General features: G+C 41.1%; 1 protein-coding gene across 3 annotated transcripts in view; it reads left to right on the top strand.

Annotated features, from left to right (window-relative positions):
- Positions 1-18,951, top strand: part of CUNH10orf76 (chromosome unknown C10orf76 homolog) — a 127,134-nt gene that overhangs the window by 45,724 nt on the left and 62,459 nt on the right. For all 3 annotated transcript variants that reach the window (XM_017804118.1, XM_017804119.1, XM_017804121.1), the window contains exons 21-23: positions 9,621-9,703; positions 10,224-10,350; positions 12,980-13,055. In XM_017804118.1, the coding sequence (XP_017659607.1) occupies positions 9,621-9,703; positions 10,224-10,350; positions 12,980-13,055 (286 nt within the window). The remainder of the gene's footprint in view (positions 1-9,620; positions 9,704-10,223; positions 10,351-12,979; positions 13,056-18,951) is intronic.

The raw sequence follows: 18,951 nt of genomic DNA, 5'->3' as shown, positions 1-18,951 counted from the left end.
GTTCAGGATTCAACAGTGCTGTCTTGTGCGTGCTTGTGAAGTCTTTGAGGTTCAGAGGAAGCAGTCGTGACTCAGCTGATGGTATAGATAAGGCTGCTGTGTTAATTTCCGTGCAATGAGGAATTCTCTAATGTTCTAACAAAGAAAGAAATGTCCTTAAGCTTTGAAGGATGTTGAAGCATAAGAGAATGGTCTCTTCAGCACAGCATCTTCAAAGGTAACTAATAAAGATCATGTGTAGGAATAGCATAGAAGAAATAGGATGCTTGTGTGTTAAGTGTAAAATGCTTTCATAAAATGAAATATATGGTGAGTACAAGGAACATCTGTTTGTTAAATGGTTCTACTTGAAGAATAGAACTCTCTCTACTTTGGAAAGAGAAAGAAGTAAATATATGAGACTTGACCTTTCAAATACCTTCCAGCAGAAATGCATTCTGACTTCACTGCACTGCTTGTAAACTGTAAAGAGAACTATGGAACAAATGCTAGAGTTTGAATGTCTTTGTAGGTCTGAATTCTACCTAATTCAGGCTTTACCTGGTGCTCACCCTCTCATTTCTCCATGCCTTTTGAAGTCAGAGGCTGGCCCAACTTTTCAGAGTGCACATCAGAATCTCCATGTGACTGAGAGCTCCCAGCCATGTGCCATATGCCATGCTGGAGATTTGGGATCTCATGAACCCTTTGAGTACAAGGTGATGCTGGCTTTTTAGAGTGCCACCTGACTGAGGGATGGGGTGGAAGTGGGAAGGATGGGCTCTCTCTGCTGTTCCCAGTGGTAGTGGCAGCACCAGGAACTGAGGAAGGAAGAAGCAAGAATAGTGTTCAGGCTGGTTAAAGATGCAAGGGGAATGGGAGTTCTGAGTTAATGGAAAGGGGAGGTCTTTAGAGGTGGAAAGGATCTTGACCTGGGAGGATGGAGAGTCTAAGGTGAAAGGGAGGTTATAGTGGCTTAGGAGGAATAGGAGACCCTGAATACAGGAGGGACTGGGTAGAGTGAGATCTGGGATTAGAGCATTAGGGAGGCTGGCAGGTGTTACTGGGTAGAAGCTTGGTGTTAGAAATCATTGCATGATACAAAGAGGGAGTTGTTCATCACTTAACTTTCAGGGATGGAACTAATATCCTTTTTCTATTCTCTTATTTGAATGACTTGCTAGGACCATTCCTTGGTTTAGGAAACTGAGGAATGAGAGCTAGCATCTAGCTTAGTTGTCTATCCTGGGTATCTATAATCTATGCTATGCTTGAAAGAGGAAAGAATCTTTTCTTCTCAGAATGATGTTTTGACAGTTTCAGATGTGCTTATGGCTTCTTTCTGTGTGAAGAAGGACTAGACACGACTTCACAGGTCTCATTAGCACCCTGAGGGCAGAGATGCTTACCTCTAGGACTGCAAAAAACAGCGAGGTCTTTTAGTATTCTGATGAACTGGATCATTAAGTTGAAGTTTTTGGATTAGTGTTTGTTTTTTAAATGCCTCAGTAGATCAGTACAAAAATTGTGATTAAGTAGCATTTTATGCAATGTCCTTGCCTATGGCAACTTACCTCCCCTTTACTTGTAGATGGGTGACCAGCAAGCTTTATATCCTCTTCCTTGTCTTTGGAACTGAAAGAAAATAGATAATGTTGACCAGCTATTTAATAGGAAGCCCAACAGGTTTACAAACACTTGCGCTTGTTGACTTTAGTGAAGTTTCTGAGGATGTGGATTAATTCTGAAAACCTGTTGGAAAGAATATAGTTTCTCACATAAACTAAAGGCTGTAACTGTTATGTGCCATGGAATATGTAGTGGGAATTAGCAGTCCTTAGAGGGTCCTTTTTTCTTTACTCGTAGAAGTGCTGATGCTTGGAACATGTGGTACTGTGTTAGCACAAGGTTGGTTCAAGGTTGGTGCAACTGTTATTCCTGTTACCTATTTCAATGAATTTAGGAAAGGAATGACACTGAAAGGTAGTTTTATAAAATAATTTTTGTTTGTAGTTGTGGTATGTGTTGTGGGTTGATATTCATCGACTTATTTAATTTGTGCTCCTGGCAGCACTCCCATGTTGCCCCAGAAAACCCCAGTCCCATCTTACAAAGCCCACTTGCAGGCAGAAGCATATGTGAAGGTCAGAAGGAAGACTGCAAACATCTGCTTGTAGTCTTCTGCTGCCATTCTCACCCGATGGGCCAATTTCATGTTAACTTTTCCACATTACTTTCTTCAGCCAAAGCTAGAATATTTCTATGGTAAGAGCACACAGCCATTTGGTGAAATGTCCCAGTATAAATCTCTTAAAGAAGATTGTGTAAGAAATGCAAAACCTCAGTGAATTTCTTGTAAAAGAGGATGTTCTAAATTCCCTGCATGTGTCATTTTTGGGAAGCATCTGTTTTTACTTAAATCTTAGTGTTCTGTTACTTAATTCTAATTACCTTTAGTAATGTTAACATATTTTAATACTGATGATAAAGAGCTTTGCCCTGGTAGCTGGTGGATAGAAAAAGAATAATACAAGAATTTGTGGCTGTTATTGGTCACCTGGCAAGAGTGAGGATGGGAATTCATCCACAGAGGCTTGCTCAGATGAGCACAAAGGGAATTTAGTCATTTGCGTGGACAGAAGTCTAGCAAGCTTTTGGTCATCCTGCCTCAGCCTGGCAGGTCTCATCCAGATATATTGCTCTGTCCTGCAAATTACTTTTAAAATAAAGTTAACAAACACCGGAGAATTTGATTGTGAATCCCTAACAGTTTGCAGATCGTAGGAGATAGTGTGAAAATTTCTCCTGGGAAACGATCCCATTGATGATAAAGTGTTACAGTCAGCTGTTCGCAGCCCTTTCTTTGTATGCATGGAGGGGTTGCAGCATTCAGAATGCAGTTATTTATCCCTGCCCCCTTTTTGTGTTCAAACAGAAGCACTCCTGGCTTCCTTACCTTGCTATCTTTCCATGTTCTCACACAATGTTTCTGCTTTTTCTTCAGATTGTCCTCCTTTTCTGTTTTAAAACCCTGTGCAAAAATGTGCAACCTTAATTCCCAAGACTACTGTTTAACTAACAGTGTGAACCTACACTGTCAGGCAAAACAGAACTGAGCTCAATACTTCCCCTTTTCTCTAAAGAGGAATGAAGTTTGTGGGTGTTATTTTTTATTTTTAATAAAAAAAGCATATTGTTCATCTGAGCTTTAGCTTAAGTTGGAAAATTTGCATTCTTTCTTATTGCTAGCTGGATTGCCATCAAGCAGCATTGCTCTGACATCAGCAATCAGCATTTCCATTAAGCTTGCAATTTTCACACTGTTGGCTCCATTTAGGTTGGAACAGTGAGTACTGGGGATGGGGGCTATAGAAAGAAAGTAAAGGGTTGGAAGTGAAGTGGCCTGCTCGACTGATCCTGGGAGTGGTGGGTTATGCCAGCATGTGCTCCAGCCCTCTGGCAAGCTGTTGATTCTCATTTATAAAACAGGCTGCTTGTACCCTGAGAGTCATGGGGAGAAGAGGGAACAGCTGCAGAGTGCTGGTGCTGTTGATGGGGAGCCTGCCAGTAGCCAGCTGCTTTCTGCCACAGAGCTGTGGTGGCCTGGAGGAGGAACCTGGGGCAGTGGCTGTGGCAGCAAGCAGGGGGGCAGCGCGGCTGTGGTTAGAGGAGTGTCCAGCCAGGTAATTGTTACAGGGGGGTGCTGGGTGCTCCCTCCTGATCAGAGCAGAGGGAAGGAGCTGAAGCATGTTGACTGGTGATGTTGACAGAGCTTTCATTGCTTCCTCTGCTCCCCTGAGTGGGGACTGCAGCATTGGTGCAACAGTCTTGTTTTCTAGCGCTTTGGCTGATTGACAGGAAGCTGCAAGTGCTGTCAGTGAGTAATTGGTTCAGTTGTCCAAGAATGCTGGGATAGTTTGTGCCTCAGGGAGTTCTGGTGCATTAGTTTGTAACAGCAATGTAACTATTTCTTGGACACGCTTCCTATTCCTACAGCTCTATCTGGAAATTACCTCTGTTGGTTCTTTCCTGTCAAACCCAATCTGTAGATACTCATCTCCCGCTGAATTTGTTTTGATCACTGTTCTGCTGAGTGCCTGCCAGTGCTGAATGTGGCCAGATCTGCACCTTTTAACACTCTGGTCATCTCAGAATGTTGTATTTGAGCCTTTTGCTGCCCTAATTCTGAATTGCCTTTCAGTTACAGCATTTACTACAGGTGATTAGTCTGTGCTGGGGTTTCTTCTCACAGCTGCACATTGGGCTATATGGTTATCCTAGCTTAGCCCTTGTGACTTCCAGTGTGGAACAAGAGAGTGGACTGGTCTGTTGTGAGAATTTGTTATTTCCATATGCTGTGCTGTAGTCTCTCTCATGTAAGGAAATCATGCTGTATTTTGGAATCTGGAAGAGCATTATGAGAAAGAATTGTTTGGCCTTTTACTTCTCAACAGGCATTTGATGTTGACCAGTTAGAGACAGAGCACTGTGCATAGGTGGGCCTTTCATCTGGCCAGGTACAGCCAGGGCTCTTCTTGTTACTCTATTGATGTTTCCAGTGCTGTTGCAGGCAGAGTAGTCCGGTTTTCTCTTTTATGTTGGAGGAACTGAAGTACAGAAAGACCAGTGCTGCTTCCTGAAGAATTGAATCCACTTTCTTCTCAATTCCAGTCTAGTGCACTAAGCCTTAGCAGATCTGGCTTGCCATGTGCTACAATGAGTGGAATGGACCTTGTCTTCAGAGTATGTACATGTGAACAACCTGGCTGTGGGAGGTCCGGGGTGGTTACTGTGCTGCTGGGGCACTCATAGGCAGATGATTTCTTTGTGGCATGGAAGTGTTGCCCAGATGTCATTATCAGCTGCCTTTTAGTGACATGTGGGTGGAGAGCCTCCTAAAGGTGTTGAGACACGTAGAGGAGGACACTGTTGGTGTACTGTTGGTACAATGGTAATTTCCAGAGAGAATGGGAAAATCACTGTTCTTCCCAGTGTACCCTGCAAGTTGAAGGGTAGAAAACTGGAGGATTTTAGTAGAACACAGGATCCTGCTAATGGATGTTATACTGCAGCTGAGGAACCCTTGCAACTCTCTTTCTCCCTTGCTCCTTTGTTGAGAGCCATTATATGCACCATTAGAAGATTTTTGACCTGTAAGCGCAGCAGATGCGGTGACAGAGGCCTCCATGCTGTGCTGAACCCATCCAGGCTCTCATTGATGTGTGTCTCAGGGCTGTTCTCTTCTGCTCTGTTGTGCAATAACACATCAGAGCCTTTTGATGCTCCTGGCAGAATCTGTGCTACATTCTGACTTGCCCAAGGGATGGTACTACTACTTCTTTTTTATTCTTAATCTACCTCTACAGTCCTGTTGCATTACACGTGATCCAAAGAGTGAATACTGAGACACTAAATTAAACAAAAACTTTGCATGAATCCCAGTTTGGCTGGGGCTGAATATACTTCTGTTTGAAACAAGGTTTACAGGGAGAGAAGCTAAGTCTGCTATAGGAATAGGAATAGGGGAAGGAGTGAGTGAAGGGCATCTATCCTTAGCTGGAATTACCTCCTTTCTGGTAGAAGAGGAGATTCTGGCTACCCACAGTCTTCTCACAGAGGATTGGCTTGAAGAAGGGCAGCAAATAACTGAGCAGAAGTACTGCTGCTCCTTGGCAGACAGACTGGCCACAAGAGCTGATAAGGGAAAGTGTCTGTCTTCAGAAGCAGCTGTGCAGTGGAGGAGCTAAGAGCCTCTTTCTCTGCAGTCACTCCAATTTAAAAAGCAAGGAGAGTATCTGTAAAAGCTGGTGATGTTGCTTTTCATCCTTTGGCTATAATAATCCTTTGGAGAGAAAATTGCCTAAAAACCAACCTGTATGCTTTACACCACTTTCACAGACAGCCAGTCACATGACTCTATGTCCACTCACCATGTTTTTCTACTTGGTTTTGAGGCTATAAATGTACATGTTCAAAGCTGTGTTCTCTTCTTATTGATTTAAGAAGCGTAGTCAGTGTGCTCAAAATGAGGAGCTTGCATGAAAATACTGGTGGCTGCTTGTTTAGTTTAGATACAGCCTCCTGCTTTTGTTGCCAAAGAAGTTCTAGTGACAGTGTTGTATTGTGAAATTATGGATGTTTCGAGACTCACCATAGTGGGTGTATTGGGTCCTGCCAAGAGATGCCAAAGACAGGTATCTATAAGGGGAAAAAAAAAGACTCTAGAGGCTATTGCAAAAATGGTGCTGTTTTCCAGTTCATGTTGAAATAGATGTCATGCCCAAACTATCCATCACTGTTAATCTTGGATTTGGGATAAGGTGGCTGAGCCCAAGCAAGGGTCACAGTGCTGTCAGCTGCTGTGCAGCTGAGAGACTGGATGGCTCCTCTGTTGTGGAAAAAAAAAAAAAGGATAATTTCCTGGCTGGTGTGAGAGGGTAGCCTGCAGATGGGCTATGAGAGGCAAACAGTTGATTGCAGCAGAGAAAAAGTGACACATCTGGTTTGGCTTCAGGTTGCTCAGGAATAGTAGCATCAGTGCCCTGTTGGAGCTCAAGGGCAGAGGGGTTTTCAGCCAGTTGGACATTTTCTCTAAAAGTTCATTTTGTGTGTGTAATTGTTGCTGAAATGCACTGGGCACATGAAGCTGGATCTAAAAGTTGTTGATCCTGAAAACTCCAGGGCATAGCTGTCCTCATTTGCAGTACAGAGTCTGCCTTAGAAGCAAACTACAGAGACACAGGAAAGAGATTTAAGGGTTCATGTTCCACAGTGATCCTGTTCCTTAGAGCCACTTCAGCACAGGCTGCTGCAGAATGTGCTGGTGTGGAAACAGATTGGTTGCTCTTTTAGTATTGATATAGTGCATATCCTAATTAGGAACACTGCAACTTTTTTAGGAATGTGTGGTTTTCAAACAGTTGGATAAATTTATCTGTATAGTGCACACAGTGTCTGTAAACCTGGTGGGTTAGTTCTTCTCACCAGGCTCTGAGTGCAGCACTGAGTTTCCTCTTCGTGTGAAGGCACAGCCCTCTCCTTCCTAGTTCTTAGGGAAGGACCAGCACAGATCAGCTGTGAGTAGTGGGCTGTGATGCAGTGCAGTTCAGGTATAAAGATTTATTTCAAGCTGTGGTAATCACTTGTCTTCTTTCTAACTGGATCAGGAAAATGAAACATAAGTGAATTCTTCACAACAGAAGAATTCTTCTCCTTTTATTGTTGTCGCCAATATAGAGCGGTGCAAGTACTTCAGAAATACTGCAATAGGCAGCTGTAGGGTGCTTTTCCTTGTCATTTGGTGAGTGCTTATGCTCTAGACAAATACACTTGTTCTTTTAAAAATAGTGTCTCCCTATTGGGGGCATCTTTAATGTTGACTGTGTTTGGATGTTCAGCGGCTTCTCCTCACACTGTGCAATCACCTGCTACAAAGGCCGTTTAGCAGGGCTCTGTTGGGAGAGCAAGAGGCAAAGAAACGAACAAAAGACTTCACTTGTTATAGGAAATCCAGAGCTCTGCTACTCTGCTTCCAGAAGCCCAAGGTGCTGTTTGTTAAACAGCACCACCTGGGCACAAGCTGTGGCCGTGTGGACTTGCGGGGCCGGGAGAGAGGTAAAGTCATGCTTGTAACTGTGAAATGGGGAGACAGCCGATGAGCTGCTGTGACAGAGATGCAGGGCAGCTGTCTGCAGTCCAAGGCACTGACTGCAGGAGACTCTACTTTTTTGCTGTGGAGGCTTGGTTACCTTGGCAACCTGTTTTTAGCTGGATCTCTGCTCCGGTGGAGAGCCCATCTGTACCTGCTACTTCTTTGTTTTGAAATAGCTATTTTACAGAAAAATAACTGACAGGAGTTATTTCCAGAGCTAGTGTATTGTGGAATCTGGTTTCTGCTTTTGGTCTCAGGAGTTTGTTTGATGATGGGGTGATAATGGTGTGGGGAGTTCTGTGGCTGGATTGAATAGGTGTTAATATATCTGCTTCGTGGTGGGCCGCTGTTGTGGAAGGGAGAGATGTTATTGCTGATGGTTAAATCATGGAAGAGCTCTGAAAGATAAATCACTTGCATATCTGGAGTTTGCAGAGAACTTTGTTCATTCTGGTTTGCAGTTCAGCATCAGCCACCCGCTGGTAGATTAAACTGAGGTGATTCTGTCTGTGATGAGTAAATAACCACCCTGGACCTGTAGGCTTCTGTTTTGGGGGCATGTATAAGCTTTTGATATTCGTGGTAAACTTCTAATATTGGAAAACAGAGGTTGCAGGACTGCATTCAGAATCTTACAATTTTGTTTGATTCAAGATCTGACCACTCTCTTCACATCTGTCTTTATACTGTAGGTTTTTTGGTTTTACCTTTTGTGAATACTTTCTAATCCTGAAGGGGGTGGGTATCTAAAATTTACCCTTATCTCATTCCAGTTCCCTGTGTGTGTTCTCCTTCTCTTACACAACCTGTACCTTTGGGCTGAAAGGAATGGTCTGTTCTGCATTTGCTGTGGAGTTCTCCCAAACCAGAACTGATTTTCTCACAAGTTACTGGGTAGTGTGTGACACTTGTGTAGTGGTGGGGGAAAAAACAGATTAACAAATTCTACTCATGCCTGTAAGAAATTGGAGTAATACCTGGTGTCGTTCTGCTAGATGCAGTTACCAATTAGTAGATAATAAAGAACTTCTTTAAAAAAGCGCGTATAGCACTCTATCTTGACTTTGCAGGACATCTAAAGTCAGATATTTCAAGTCTTGAAATCTGTTGACTTCAGAGCAGAGAGTACATTAAGAACCTGTTCTAGGCAGGCATCAGCTTTCAGTCCTGAGCAGCTATAATGCTGAAGAAGAGAAAATAGTTTTCTGTTCTAAAAATTTCAGCTAGAAAAAAGAAGATAAAGAACTTTGCATTTTATTCAAGCACATGGAATGCTATTGTTTATTGTAAAGTCAGCTTGATTAAAGCATTTTTAGTGAACCTTTTTGTTAATTATCACTCTTACTAACTGCTTTTGGGTGGTTACAGCAGGAGGTTTTGTTGTTTCATTATTTAAGATGAGCGTGAACCAGATCTGTAGTCTCTACCGCACAGCCCCAGATAACTGACACAGTAAAGTGCTACATTCTTCCTTTTACCAGTGCAGCAGCATTGACACAGAGCTACAGAAAAGCTGTGCTGTGGGGTTTTTGTTACTTTTTTTAAAAACTCTATGTATCAACAAGAGTGACAGTTTGGGGCTGACTGTGCATACATCATGGTGGCGATATATGAAACAGAAACGAGACAGTCAGATTCTCCAGCCTGAAAACTCACTCCAGGATCTAGCAGACAGAAAAATCTCCATGAACTAAGCTAACAAGAGACTTTGCTTGAGCCTGAGCGGATTTGAGTGGGAAGTCAGTGAAATAGAATAAAGGTGGGGTGGTAAAATACTGTCACTTACCTGTCCAGCAGAGTATTTTAGCCACAAAAACCACTACCAACCCCTACAAGTAAATTGATAATTTCCAATAAATTATGAGGATAATTTCTGCAGCTGGCGTTTAGGCTAGTTTACACCTGTTAATGTACATGCATCTGTATTTAAGTGACTTGTTGAAAATGGCTTTGTTTTTATATTATTTTAAAACTACTTATTTTCTCCTAGCCTTGATCAACTTGTTAAAGTTCCTCATGTCTAATGAGACTGTGTTGCTGGCCAAGCACAACATCTTCACCCTTGCTCTTATGGTGAGTACACAAAAATCCTCTTATTTTTAACAACTTAATAGTGAATGAATTTTAAGAAAGAATTATAATGCAGAAAGGATTCCAGAAAGGATTTCTGACCTATTAAGGAGATATGAGAAGATGGCCACAAAGCAGAGGGATATTATTGTGTTTGGTTTTGCTAGGTGTTTGGAAAGGGCAGTGCTTGGACTCACTGTAGGGTCTGCTCACTGAAATAAAGAAATCTGTGTGAGGAAGGGCCTAATTTAATTTTCCAGATTTGACAATACTGTTTCTTCTTCTGTGTCCCTCTGTATGCAAAATAGAAACATGTTTTTCTAGCCCCAGATAAAATAGTATTTAAGTGTCTTGTCTGTCTCTGTACTACAAGGAAAATAATAGATAAAGCAATGAAGTAGTGTAATACTGTCCACTGCAATTGTGAGCTATTTCTTTGAAGGTTTGGGACATAGTTTGTATTGTTTCTGTTGCAGAATAGATTTGGGCTAAATATTCTTGTAACTTCTTTTCACTTGTCTAGGTTGTGAACCTATTCAACATGTTCATCACTTACGGAGACACCTTCCTCCCCACTCCCAGCAGCTATGATGAGCTGTATTATGAAATCATTCGGATGCATCAGAATTTTGACAACCTTTATTCCATGGGTGAGTACCTCCTGACTTGTCAGGACTGCTGCTGACTGGAAGTGAGGGTGGTGGAGGAGGGACATTTGTGTCTGCTGTTTTCAGTCCGCCTGCTTCTGATGTGTACCTTACTGACTGGACATGTTTTGTGTAGTAGGATATGTTTAGTAAATTAAGAATTGAGGAACTGAGAGAAGGATAAACTAGTTAAAGGGATAAGGTTTTTTTTTAAGTCAGAAAAAAATAGAAGCAGACTCCTTGCCTCTGTATCAGTCACTTACTGTGGTTGGAGATATAAATTTGTTGTCAAAACAGAGTATGTGGTATGTCATGCATTTTCATGTAGTTTGCCTCTACTATATTCAACAATTTCCAGTCATGCTGCCAAACCAACCAATACAGAGAAACACTCAATGCAAATAAGAATTTGGAAAAGAATTTGAGAAACTTATAGCAAAAAGCTTGCAGTGCTAAGCACTCATTGCCAAAACAACCAAGGAAACAGCCCTCACAAACCTGCTTGCAGTGACAAGTGAATCAGTGGACTGAAGAATGTGCCCACTGGCAAAACAGGGAGAAACTGCCATCCTTCAAGGAGAGGCAGACATGCTGGAATGCTACCAAGTGACACCCAGCAGGGAAAAGACAAACAAAGAAGAGCAAGGGATGCATGGAGCTTAACCAGGCAGCATATACACAGGAGCCTGTGGCCCAGGGGAGCTGCAGCAGCACTGGTGTAGTGTCTGCATACTTGAATTTATGAAGAAAAGGAATATAGCTGTGTTCTTTGTTTGCTTTATTCTAGAAAGACCTTTTTTCCATTCACCCACTGCTTCCTTCTCAGTGTGATCACCCAGTGAAAAACAGGAGTCAATATAAGCAAAAAAGGAGAGTTAAAGGACAGACAATTGGCCACAACACTCTTCTGACATGGGGGAGAACCATGCTCACCCATATAAAAGTAGCTGAATACTCCCTGTAACTGCAAGCAGAAATGAACTGCTCTTTTATATAAATTTCCTACAGTTTTCGGCCATTACATAAGAGATCACTTGGCCGTTGTTATGCCCTCTGAGTGCATAAGATTTTTTGCTAACCCATTTCTTACTCCCAAGAATTGTAGCTATTAAGATTTTTTCAAACCCATCCCCTGTGGAAGCTGAAGGCAAGTGGATAGGAGAATAACTTATAGTTCCTCAGTTGGGTTGCAGAAGGCACACCTAACTTGTTGAAACAGTTTGTCACATGAATGTTTTCATCCTGCTACCTAGAGCAAACCCTTTTGAATTACTGTTGGAGATACCTGAATGGAAACCTTCTCTGAATACATTACTTCAGATATTCAAAAACAGTACCTACTGTTTGACAACATCATGTTATTTGGAGCTGACATCTTTTTTCTGCAGATGACGTGTAATGGTAGACTAGGAAGTGAGAAGGTAGCACTGTCTCCAGCTGGTGAAAGCCACTAGGTGTCCTGACAGCTTCCTTTTGCTTGTCAGCCTGTCTCTGAGACTACAGTGACCCTTCTGTCCCTTGACCTTGGGGCGTTTGTTAGCACAGATGAGAAAGCTACTCTGTCCTTTAGTTTTCTGTTAATGTGGTTGAAACTTTCTATTTTGGGAGTGGAGGTAGAATCTAATTGACTTGGGGTTTTTTTCTTGTTTTGAAACTGAACTTTATGCAGATCTGCAGGACTGGAAGCTTCTGTACTGCAATTATAGGCATGAGTATGCAGCCACTGTGCTTATGGATTCACTTGTAGCATCCATGTTTCTAGATGATCCTAAATTCCTAAATTCAGAGTTGTTCCTTCACTTCTGAGTTGATGGTGAACCATTCTTGTGGAATCTAATTTCCAGAAAACTCTGTATGTACAAATTCATAGAAAATTCCCTTTTATTCAGGGAATATGGAAATTAATCCGAACATCTGTTACAAGATCTGTTATTGTTTTGATGCATACCAAGAGATGTGCAGGTAACTACCACCGTACAAACGCTGCGTATTTTGACCTAAATAAATATTTTTTGTACTCTGGCAGAAAAGAATTGGATTCCCAGAAGTTCTTCCTGTTGCAGAATGTTTTCAGATCTGCTCTTAAGCCTGTCAGAGGCCATCTGTGCAACAGAACACCACCCTTGTTCCTACAGGGAGTGTTTTGTCCTAGGCTGGTGTTTAATTCCACTTTGCAGTTCTGGATAAATTGACATGTAAAGAATCCATCATTGCTGGAGAGAGTTCAATCTTCAGGATGTAGTCTAGCTCCAATGGAATCTTGCATAAATGGAAGCTGGAGGACAACAGAATGTGGAATAATAGTTATTCATACATGGGTCACTGCCCTGTTTCTGGGGGAAATAAACTGTCTATGTGGTGATGAAAGCAGGACCTGGGTTCTTCTGTCCCCTCTGCTTCCTGTCTCGGAGTTATTATTTTGTTCTGTTCACCTCTTCCATGTTCCTTATGTTTCTTAGATGGGCTTTGAAGGGAATATCTGCCCTGGATCACAGGTCGTCTTGAAGAAGACCTTTGTTTTGATGTGATTCCTGGACTTCCATCTCGCCAAAGCAGATTTTTTTTTTTTCCTGTTTTAAATTAGAAAATTGCCAATCCTGTGCCAGCACTGTTAACTGTCTTCTCCTTTCAGTTCTAAGGCTGTCTACCAATGCTGGTCAGTGGAAAGAGCCTGCAAGCAAGGTGACCCATGCATTAGTCAATATTAGGTAAGGAGTACAAGTTAGTAAACATTTTGAAGATTGTGTCCTGTGCAACTACATTTTTATCATGATTCTTTCACATTTATTTTAATAAGTTTGGGGTTGAATTTATTCTCTTTGTTGGGCTAAATTGTTCCTCTAAACGGGGTCTACTGGGATAAAGATAGTATCACCAGGGTTTGATTGTCCTCTCTAATAATTCTCTCGGCTCTTCTGTGGACTGAGCGCTTTCAATGCATGGCACAAACTGTAATGAATTAATCCTCACAGCATTCTTGTGAGAAATTTTACAGTAGGGAACAATGCTGTGCTGAAAGAGCAGTTGTGGACCTAATGGATTTCTGTAGCGTGATTCTATTGCAATTCCGTGAAGCTGTGGAGGGGACTATAAACCAGCTCTAACAAGCGGATTCGAGGCCTGTTAACATTTCAGGATTTTGTGTGTTTAAAAGTGATTATTTAAGGACATTTCAGTGTTCTCTTAAACCTCTTTGTCCTGTTCAAGGGCAGAAGTTATGCTTTACTTGTAAGGCTAAAGAGTGTAAATCTAGATGTGTACTCTTTCACAATGGCAATAATTTATTTTCCTGGCACCTGAAGAAGCTAGTACTGACCAAGCTGAGTATTGGGCAAGAGGATCATGGATCTGATTGACTGGAAAATGAAAGAATGTTGAGAGAGAGTATTTACTGCTTAACTCTGGCTTGTAAACAAATCATAAAAGATGTAAGTATTTATACTGAAAAAATATCTGTCCATGGCTTCCCTGGTCATCCCAGACACTTGGTGTCTGCAACACCAAGCAGCTCAGTACTGTTGCATTGCTAGTGCTTGTCATTTCCCTCACTACAAAAGACATTGTGTAGGACATCTTACACGTTTGTAAATCACCTTAAAGGTTCCCTTAGTAAGCCTGTAAGCTTGGTAACATCACGTATGATTCCAGATTTATTTTAGTCCTATCCTTGTTTTTGTTTGTTTGGTTTTTTTTTTAAACAGATGTAAATGAACTCTTGTGGGTAGATAATGCACTTGAAGTGAAGCAGCAGAACAGGTAGCTGTTGGCAAATTAATGTCACTTAATGTGACACAAAATGTCTGCCCTGGGAATTCTCTGTATACCCACGGAGAGAAGTCTAAACTGGGAAGAGATTAAAAAAACAAGTGATCACAGAGGGTTTGTGCTCCCCCCTGGTTTGTGAAACTAAGATTTTGTGTGGTCTTATTTCCTTTTGGCTTAACAACTGCTTTTATGAAGATCAGCTTGCAACTGAGATAAGAAACAACCAAAAAATTGTCACTGTGATACCCCTCCCTGGACAGCCTGTATCAGACATGTCCAGATTACAGTTTTGTCTGGAACCAGTGAAGTCTCTAACGTTTCTCTGATGGACTTTTGGTAGATTTCCCTTGCTCCACCCAACTGCTCATCTGTACTGAAATTTCGTGAATGACTGCTTTTCATTCACTGAAATTTGAAAGGTCTAAATTAGAGATGATTCAAGGCCTAGGGAAGGATTAGAATTCAGAGAAGTCGGTCTGTTTGATTTATCCCATTTCCTTGCTCTCAAAAAAAAAGAAAAGGAGGGGGTGGGGGAGAATTTTGTCTTCTGATTTGTTTTCTTCTGATGGTAAAAATACTGCATTTGATGGGTTCTTTAACTAAATAGATTTCAGAGCAGCCAGAAAAATCCAAAGGTACCATGCTTTTGTGAAGGTGATTGACAGTGTGATGTTTCAAAGGGACTAGAACCTGGTTTAGCTCCTTGTTATCTGGATTTTCTGTTTGTTCATGCCCCTTTGTTTCCCCTTGGAGTGGTCTTAGCACACTGTGTCTTATTTGGATGCCTTTGCCTTGAAGAGAATGAATTTAGAGAAATCCACTTCACATTGGATTTTTCCCTCACCTTGCTCCGTTGTTCTGGAAAGTTTTTATGAGCAATGAATACCTTCTTCTTGCTGTAACTCTACAGTGCAAAGTCATGCTTTGGTTTATATCTCCATCTCATTATACAAGCTATTTAAAAAGAAATAAACCTTGTCATTTCCTTATCCTACGGCTTTTAGTAGGTTTTATAAATGTAAAAGCATCTGCCTATGCATGCATGTGGTGGGCTTTAACAAGTGCCTTAAATCCTAGTGTACAATTTTATGTGTGTTTCTGCCAGGAGAGGAGTGGTGAGTGGCTGCAATGCATTTGTGTTACAGGAGTAACTCTTGAGGAGCCACATAAAACAGTCCTGCTTGCACCCACAGTGCTGAGCTGGTGAGCTCGGCTGATTAATTGCTGTAATAGAGAGTCAGGATGAGTAATACTTAGGGAATCTTTAACATGTTCTTGTTTAAACTCAGCCACAGAGAGAGATCTCTCTTTGTGTATCCTATTATGGTATGAGCACTACTTTTGACTTGGACCTTATTCTTCACTAGGCAGTCTGATTGAGTTTTGTTGTTGCTGATTATTTGATTTTTCTTGTCCTTATGTTCTTTGATTTCTCCAGTGAAAAGAGCAGTCACGAATATTCTTTTTTAGTATTGAGAGATGAGGAGGCTATTCCTGCCTTCTCTTTTTTATAGATAATTCATAATTTCTGTCCAACCTAAAGAAAATGAAATTTGAAGAAGACAGAATAATAATAGCCTTATCTATCTGAAAATCTTACATACCACACTGGAATGAGTGATTTCAATTGCTGTCCTATCTCATAATAGTCATTATAACTTCGGTCTGTGGATTTGTCTCTGGAGTTTTCATAGATAATTGAGATGTGATAAACTGCAACATGTAGCTGCAGCACTGGTGGGGTTGAAATAGGAAGGTGCAGCAGTTGATGGTTTGAAAACTCACCTTCTCACCTATGAGGAAATAAACACATTTTGAGACAAGTTATTTTTTATTAAGCTAATGAGCCTCTTCAAGATAACATTGTGCAGGTTTGCATTTAATGAGAATTTTATTAACGCAAGGTTCAAAGGGGCATCTCGTGATTGTCTATTCAGTGAGAAGGGTAGCAGCTGAATCCCTGTGTTCTCTTAATAGACTTTCTCCTGATCAGGATTTTTCCAAGGTGAATAAATAGATTAACTCAATGATTACTTGACTGAATTTCTTCATTGTCTGAAATTCAATCCCATCATAATTTTTAAAGTAATATTATTTTTCTCACTGAAACATTTTTAATAAGCAGAGAGTAAGTTTGTAGTATGGAACTAGATAGGGTTATTTTTTTTCTAAGGTGTTTTATGTGCTGTTTTAGCATATGCTGCAATCCTTGCTTGAGTGTTTCATTCACTCTTCCATCTTGCAGCTACTTCTATTCCACTTGAGACACCGTGTGATGCTCTTTCTTTGAACAGGAGGTGCTGCTTCTCCCAGGGCTGCTTTTGGGGTTGTAAAGGAGAGACTGGGGATTTGGGAGGAGCACTTAAAACATCACATGGGTATGTATAAAATGGTTATGCTTGCTGCCAGTCTAGGCAGGAGCATTCTGAAGGAGCCCTTGCAATTTTACCTAGGTGAAAGAAAGCCAAATCAGGCTGTGGTTGTTTCCTGTAGGACAACAGACATCCTGGCCCTGAAGCTATGGCTCATGATAAATTACCAGCACTCCACAGAACTGCCTTTATTGAAAACCTTGACAGGGAAGGAGGCTCCATTGCAGATATTTGTTAGAAAGTGAGCAGCTGCAGGCAGTCCATGTAGTACCTTCAGCATTGTTCCACCAAACTGCAAGGAATTTAGCATCTATTTATGGGGAGAGAAGAACCAAATGCTGCTAACTTAGTCATGTTGCAATGGATGGCTCTAGCATTTATGCAGGATGTGTGAATGGGGACCTGCTGGTAGAGAAGGGCTTCAGTATGGAGTGATGACCTGTGGATTACAGTGAGCTGAAACTGTATAAGATATGTATTTATATATATACTCACACACACACTTTCTTCCTTCCCTCTTTGTATGGGTGTAATGGACACACACATTTCTTGCCAATATGAGTAAGAGAGTGAAAAAGGGAGGGCAAGCTTAAAGCCTGTTTATGGAAAGAAATGGTCAAGAAAATATATGTGCATATATATAAAATATGGATATCTATGTGTACATTATAGATATATGCACATACATGAATGTGTATATCCATATATGTATATATGGATATCTTTGTATATATAAAAACATATACTGACATACTCACATGTATACACTTACAAATATATATATATTTATATGTAGAACACACACAAAAACATGCTGCCTTTGGCAATGCGCTAATCTGAAGCCGTAATCTCAAAGTTGAAAATACCAAGCACCTGCTTGTTTACATATTCTCCAAGATGAACCACAAGTATGGGCTAAGGATGCTCAGGTGTTGCTCCTTCCAGCAGCACGACTGCACTGGGTGTGTACTGTGATCCCCCGGGACTTGGGGGACCGTGTGGAAGTGCTGGTTTGGGCCAGCCAGTGCTGAGCAGCAGAGGGTGCTCAGGCATGCAGGTTAGCCCAGAGTGATCTGGAGTTCATTCCCTGGGATTCTTAAACCCACTTGTGAGGGCTGCCACTGGTGGAATAACAACTCCATTGAATTGTTCATTGAGGTGTGCTTAATGATAATGACCTCTGACATGCTGTCACTGCTAATCAGCCTGATTGAGCTCAGATCACAGAGTAGCACAAGACAGTCAACAATTACGTTTCTTAATAAGAAGAAAGCAACAAAACCCAAAGAAAAAGGCAGAAATGTATTTCATTGGTACTTTTAAAGTCTAAAATAAATTTGGTAAGATAAGGATCAAATTGTTGCTAAAATGCTGTAAGAAAACTTCTGAGCTTTATGTCTCCAAGCTATTTGAAGAATTAGTTCATTGCAGTCTTTGAATGGTAGGCTGAAAAAATGATAATACTGAAAAACTGAAAGTGGATTCTAGATGAGGATTCTGGATTTGTTCTTTTTTAGTGATCTGTGATCAATCCTCATTGCACGAGCAAAACTAATAGACTCTTCTTGTCATTTCATGTGTTTCTTATTGCATGCTTTTCTGGTTGCACAGGGATTCTGGCACAGCAGAACAGTTCTGAAATGCCACAGTGGTTATAACAGAGCTGGGTTACTCAGAGTTCACCTGCTAACTCTGGTTGTTTTTCAGTTGACCTTGCAGTATTCTGGTAAGGAAAGTTCCTTTGCTGGGAGCAACAGATCTTGATGTGAACAGATTCTGGCATTAGCTGGCACCTAAACAGAGGAAGCAGGTTGATTGAAAGGGAAAAACCTAATGACCAGCAACATATTAACAGAAGAATCAAAAAGAATGAAAGAAGCACTCCTATCTCCGGTTGCAATGTTTTGTCTTTTTGTGGCAGTCTTCCCGTGTTTCCATTATTTTTATTAGCATTTAGTCTAGTCCTGTAACTTCAGCATTTCATTTCTTGTACATTATCTGATTTCTTCTTGAGACAGTGTTGTTTTCAGTTATTGCTCTTTATTTACAAGCTGATTCATCTCCGTGTGTTTCTCTTACAGAGCCATAGCCGATTTCATTCTGCTATAATTTTCTTTCATTCTTTCTCATTCATGCAGTGGCTTAATTAAATGTTGTCTCTACCACTGGCCTAAATCCAAATAGCAGATCTGTTGGTTGAGTGGCGTTGTATGGACTAGTTCCATGAACGTAGCAGCATGGTTCAGCAAGTCAGGCACGTCCCTGGTCACCTTCCTTCTTTCTGCCATTTACTTTCATTTCAGTCATTACTGCCTGGGAAGGGACTCTGACAATGTCAGGCCTGTTTTCTTTTTAATGAACTTTTTTTTTTCCCAGTAGGTTTTTGGAAGGATTGATTTCTTTTTTTTTTTTTTTTTTTTTGGGGACATTTAAAATTTTTAAAGCTGATTTTTTTTTTTGGCAAAGT

Source organism: Lepidothrix coronata, unplaced genomic scaffold (genome assembly GCF_001604755.1).
Source record: "Lepidothrix coronata isolate B3197 unplaced genomic scaffold, Lepidothrix_coronata-1.0 Scaffold8, whole genome shotgun sequence".
NCBI lineage: Eukaryota > Metazoa > Chordata > Aves > Passeriformes > Pipridae > Lepidothrix > Lepidothrix coronata.
This window is presented reverse-complemented; position numbering and strand designations above follow the sequence as displayed.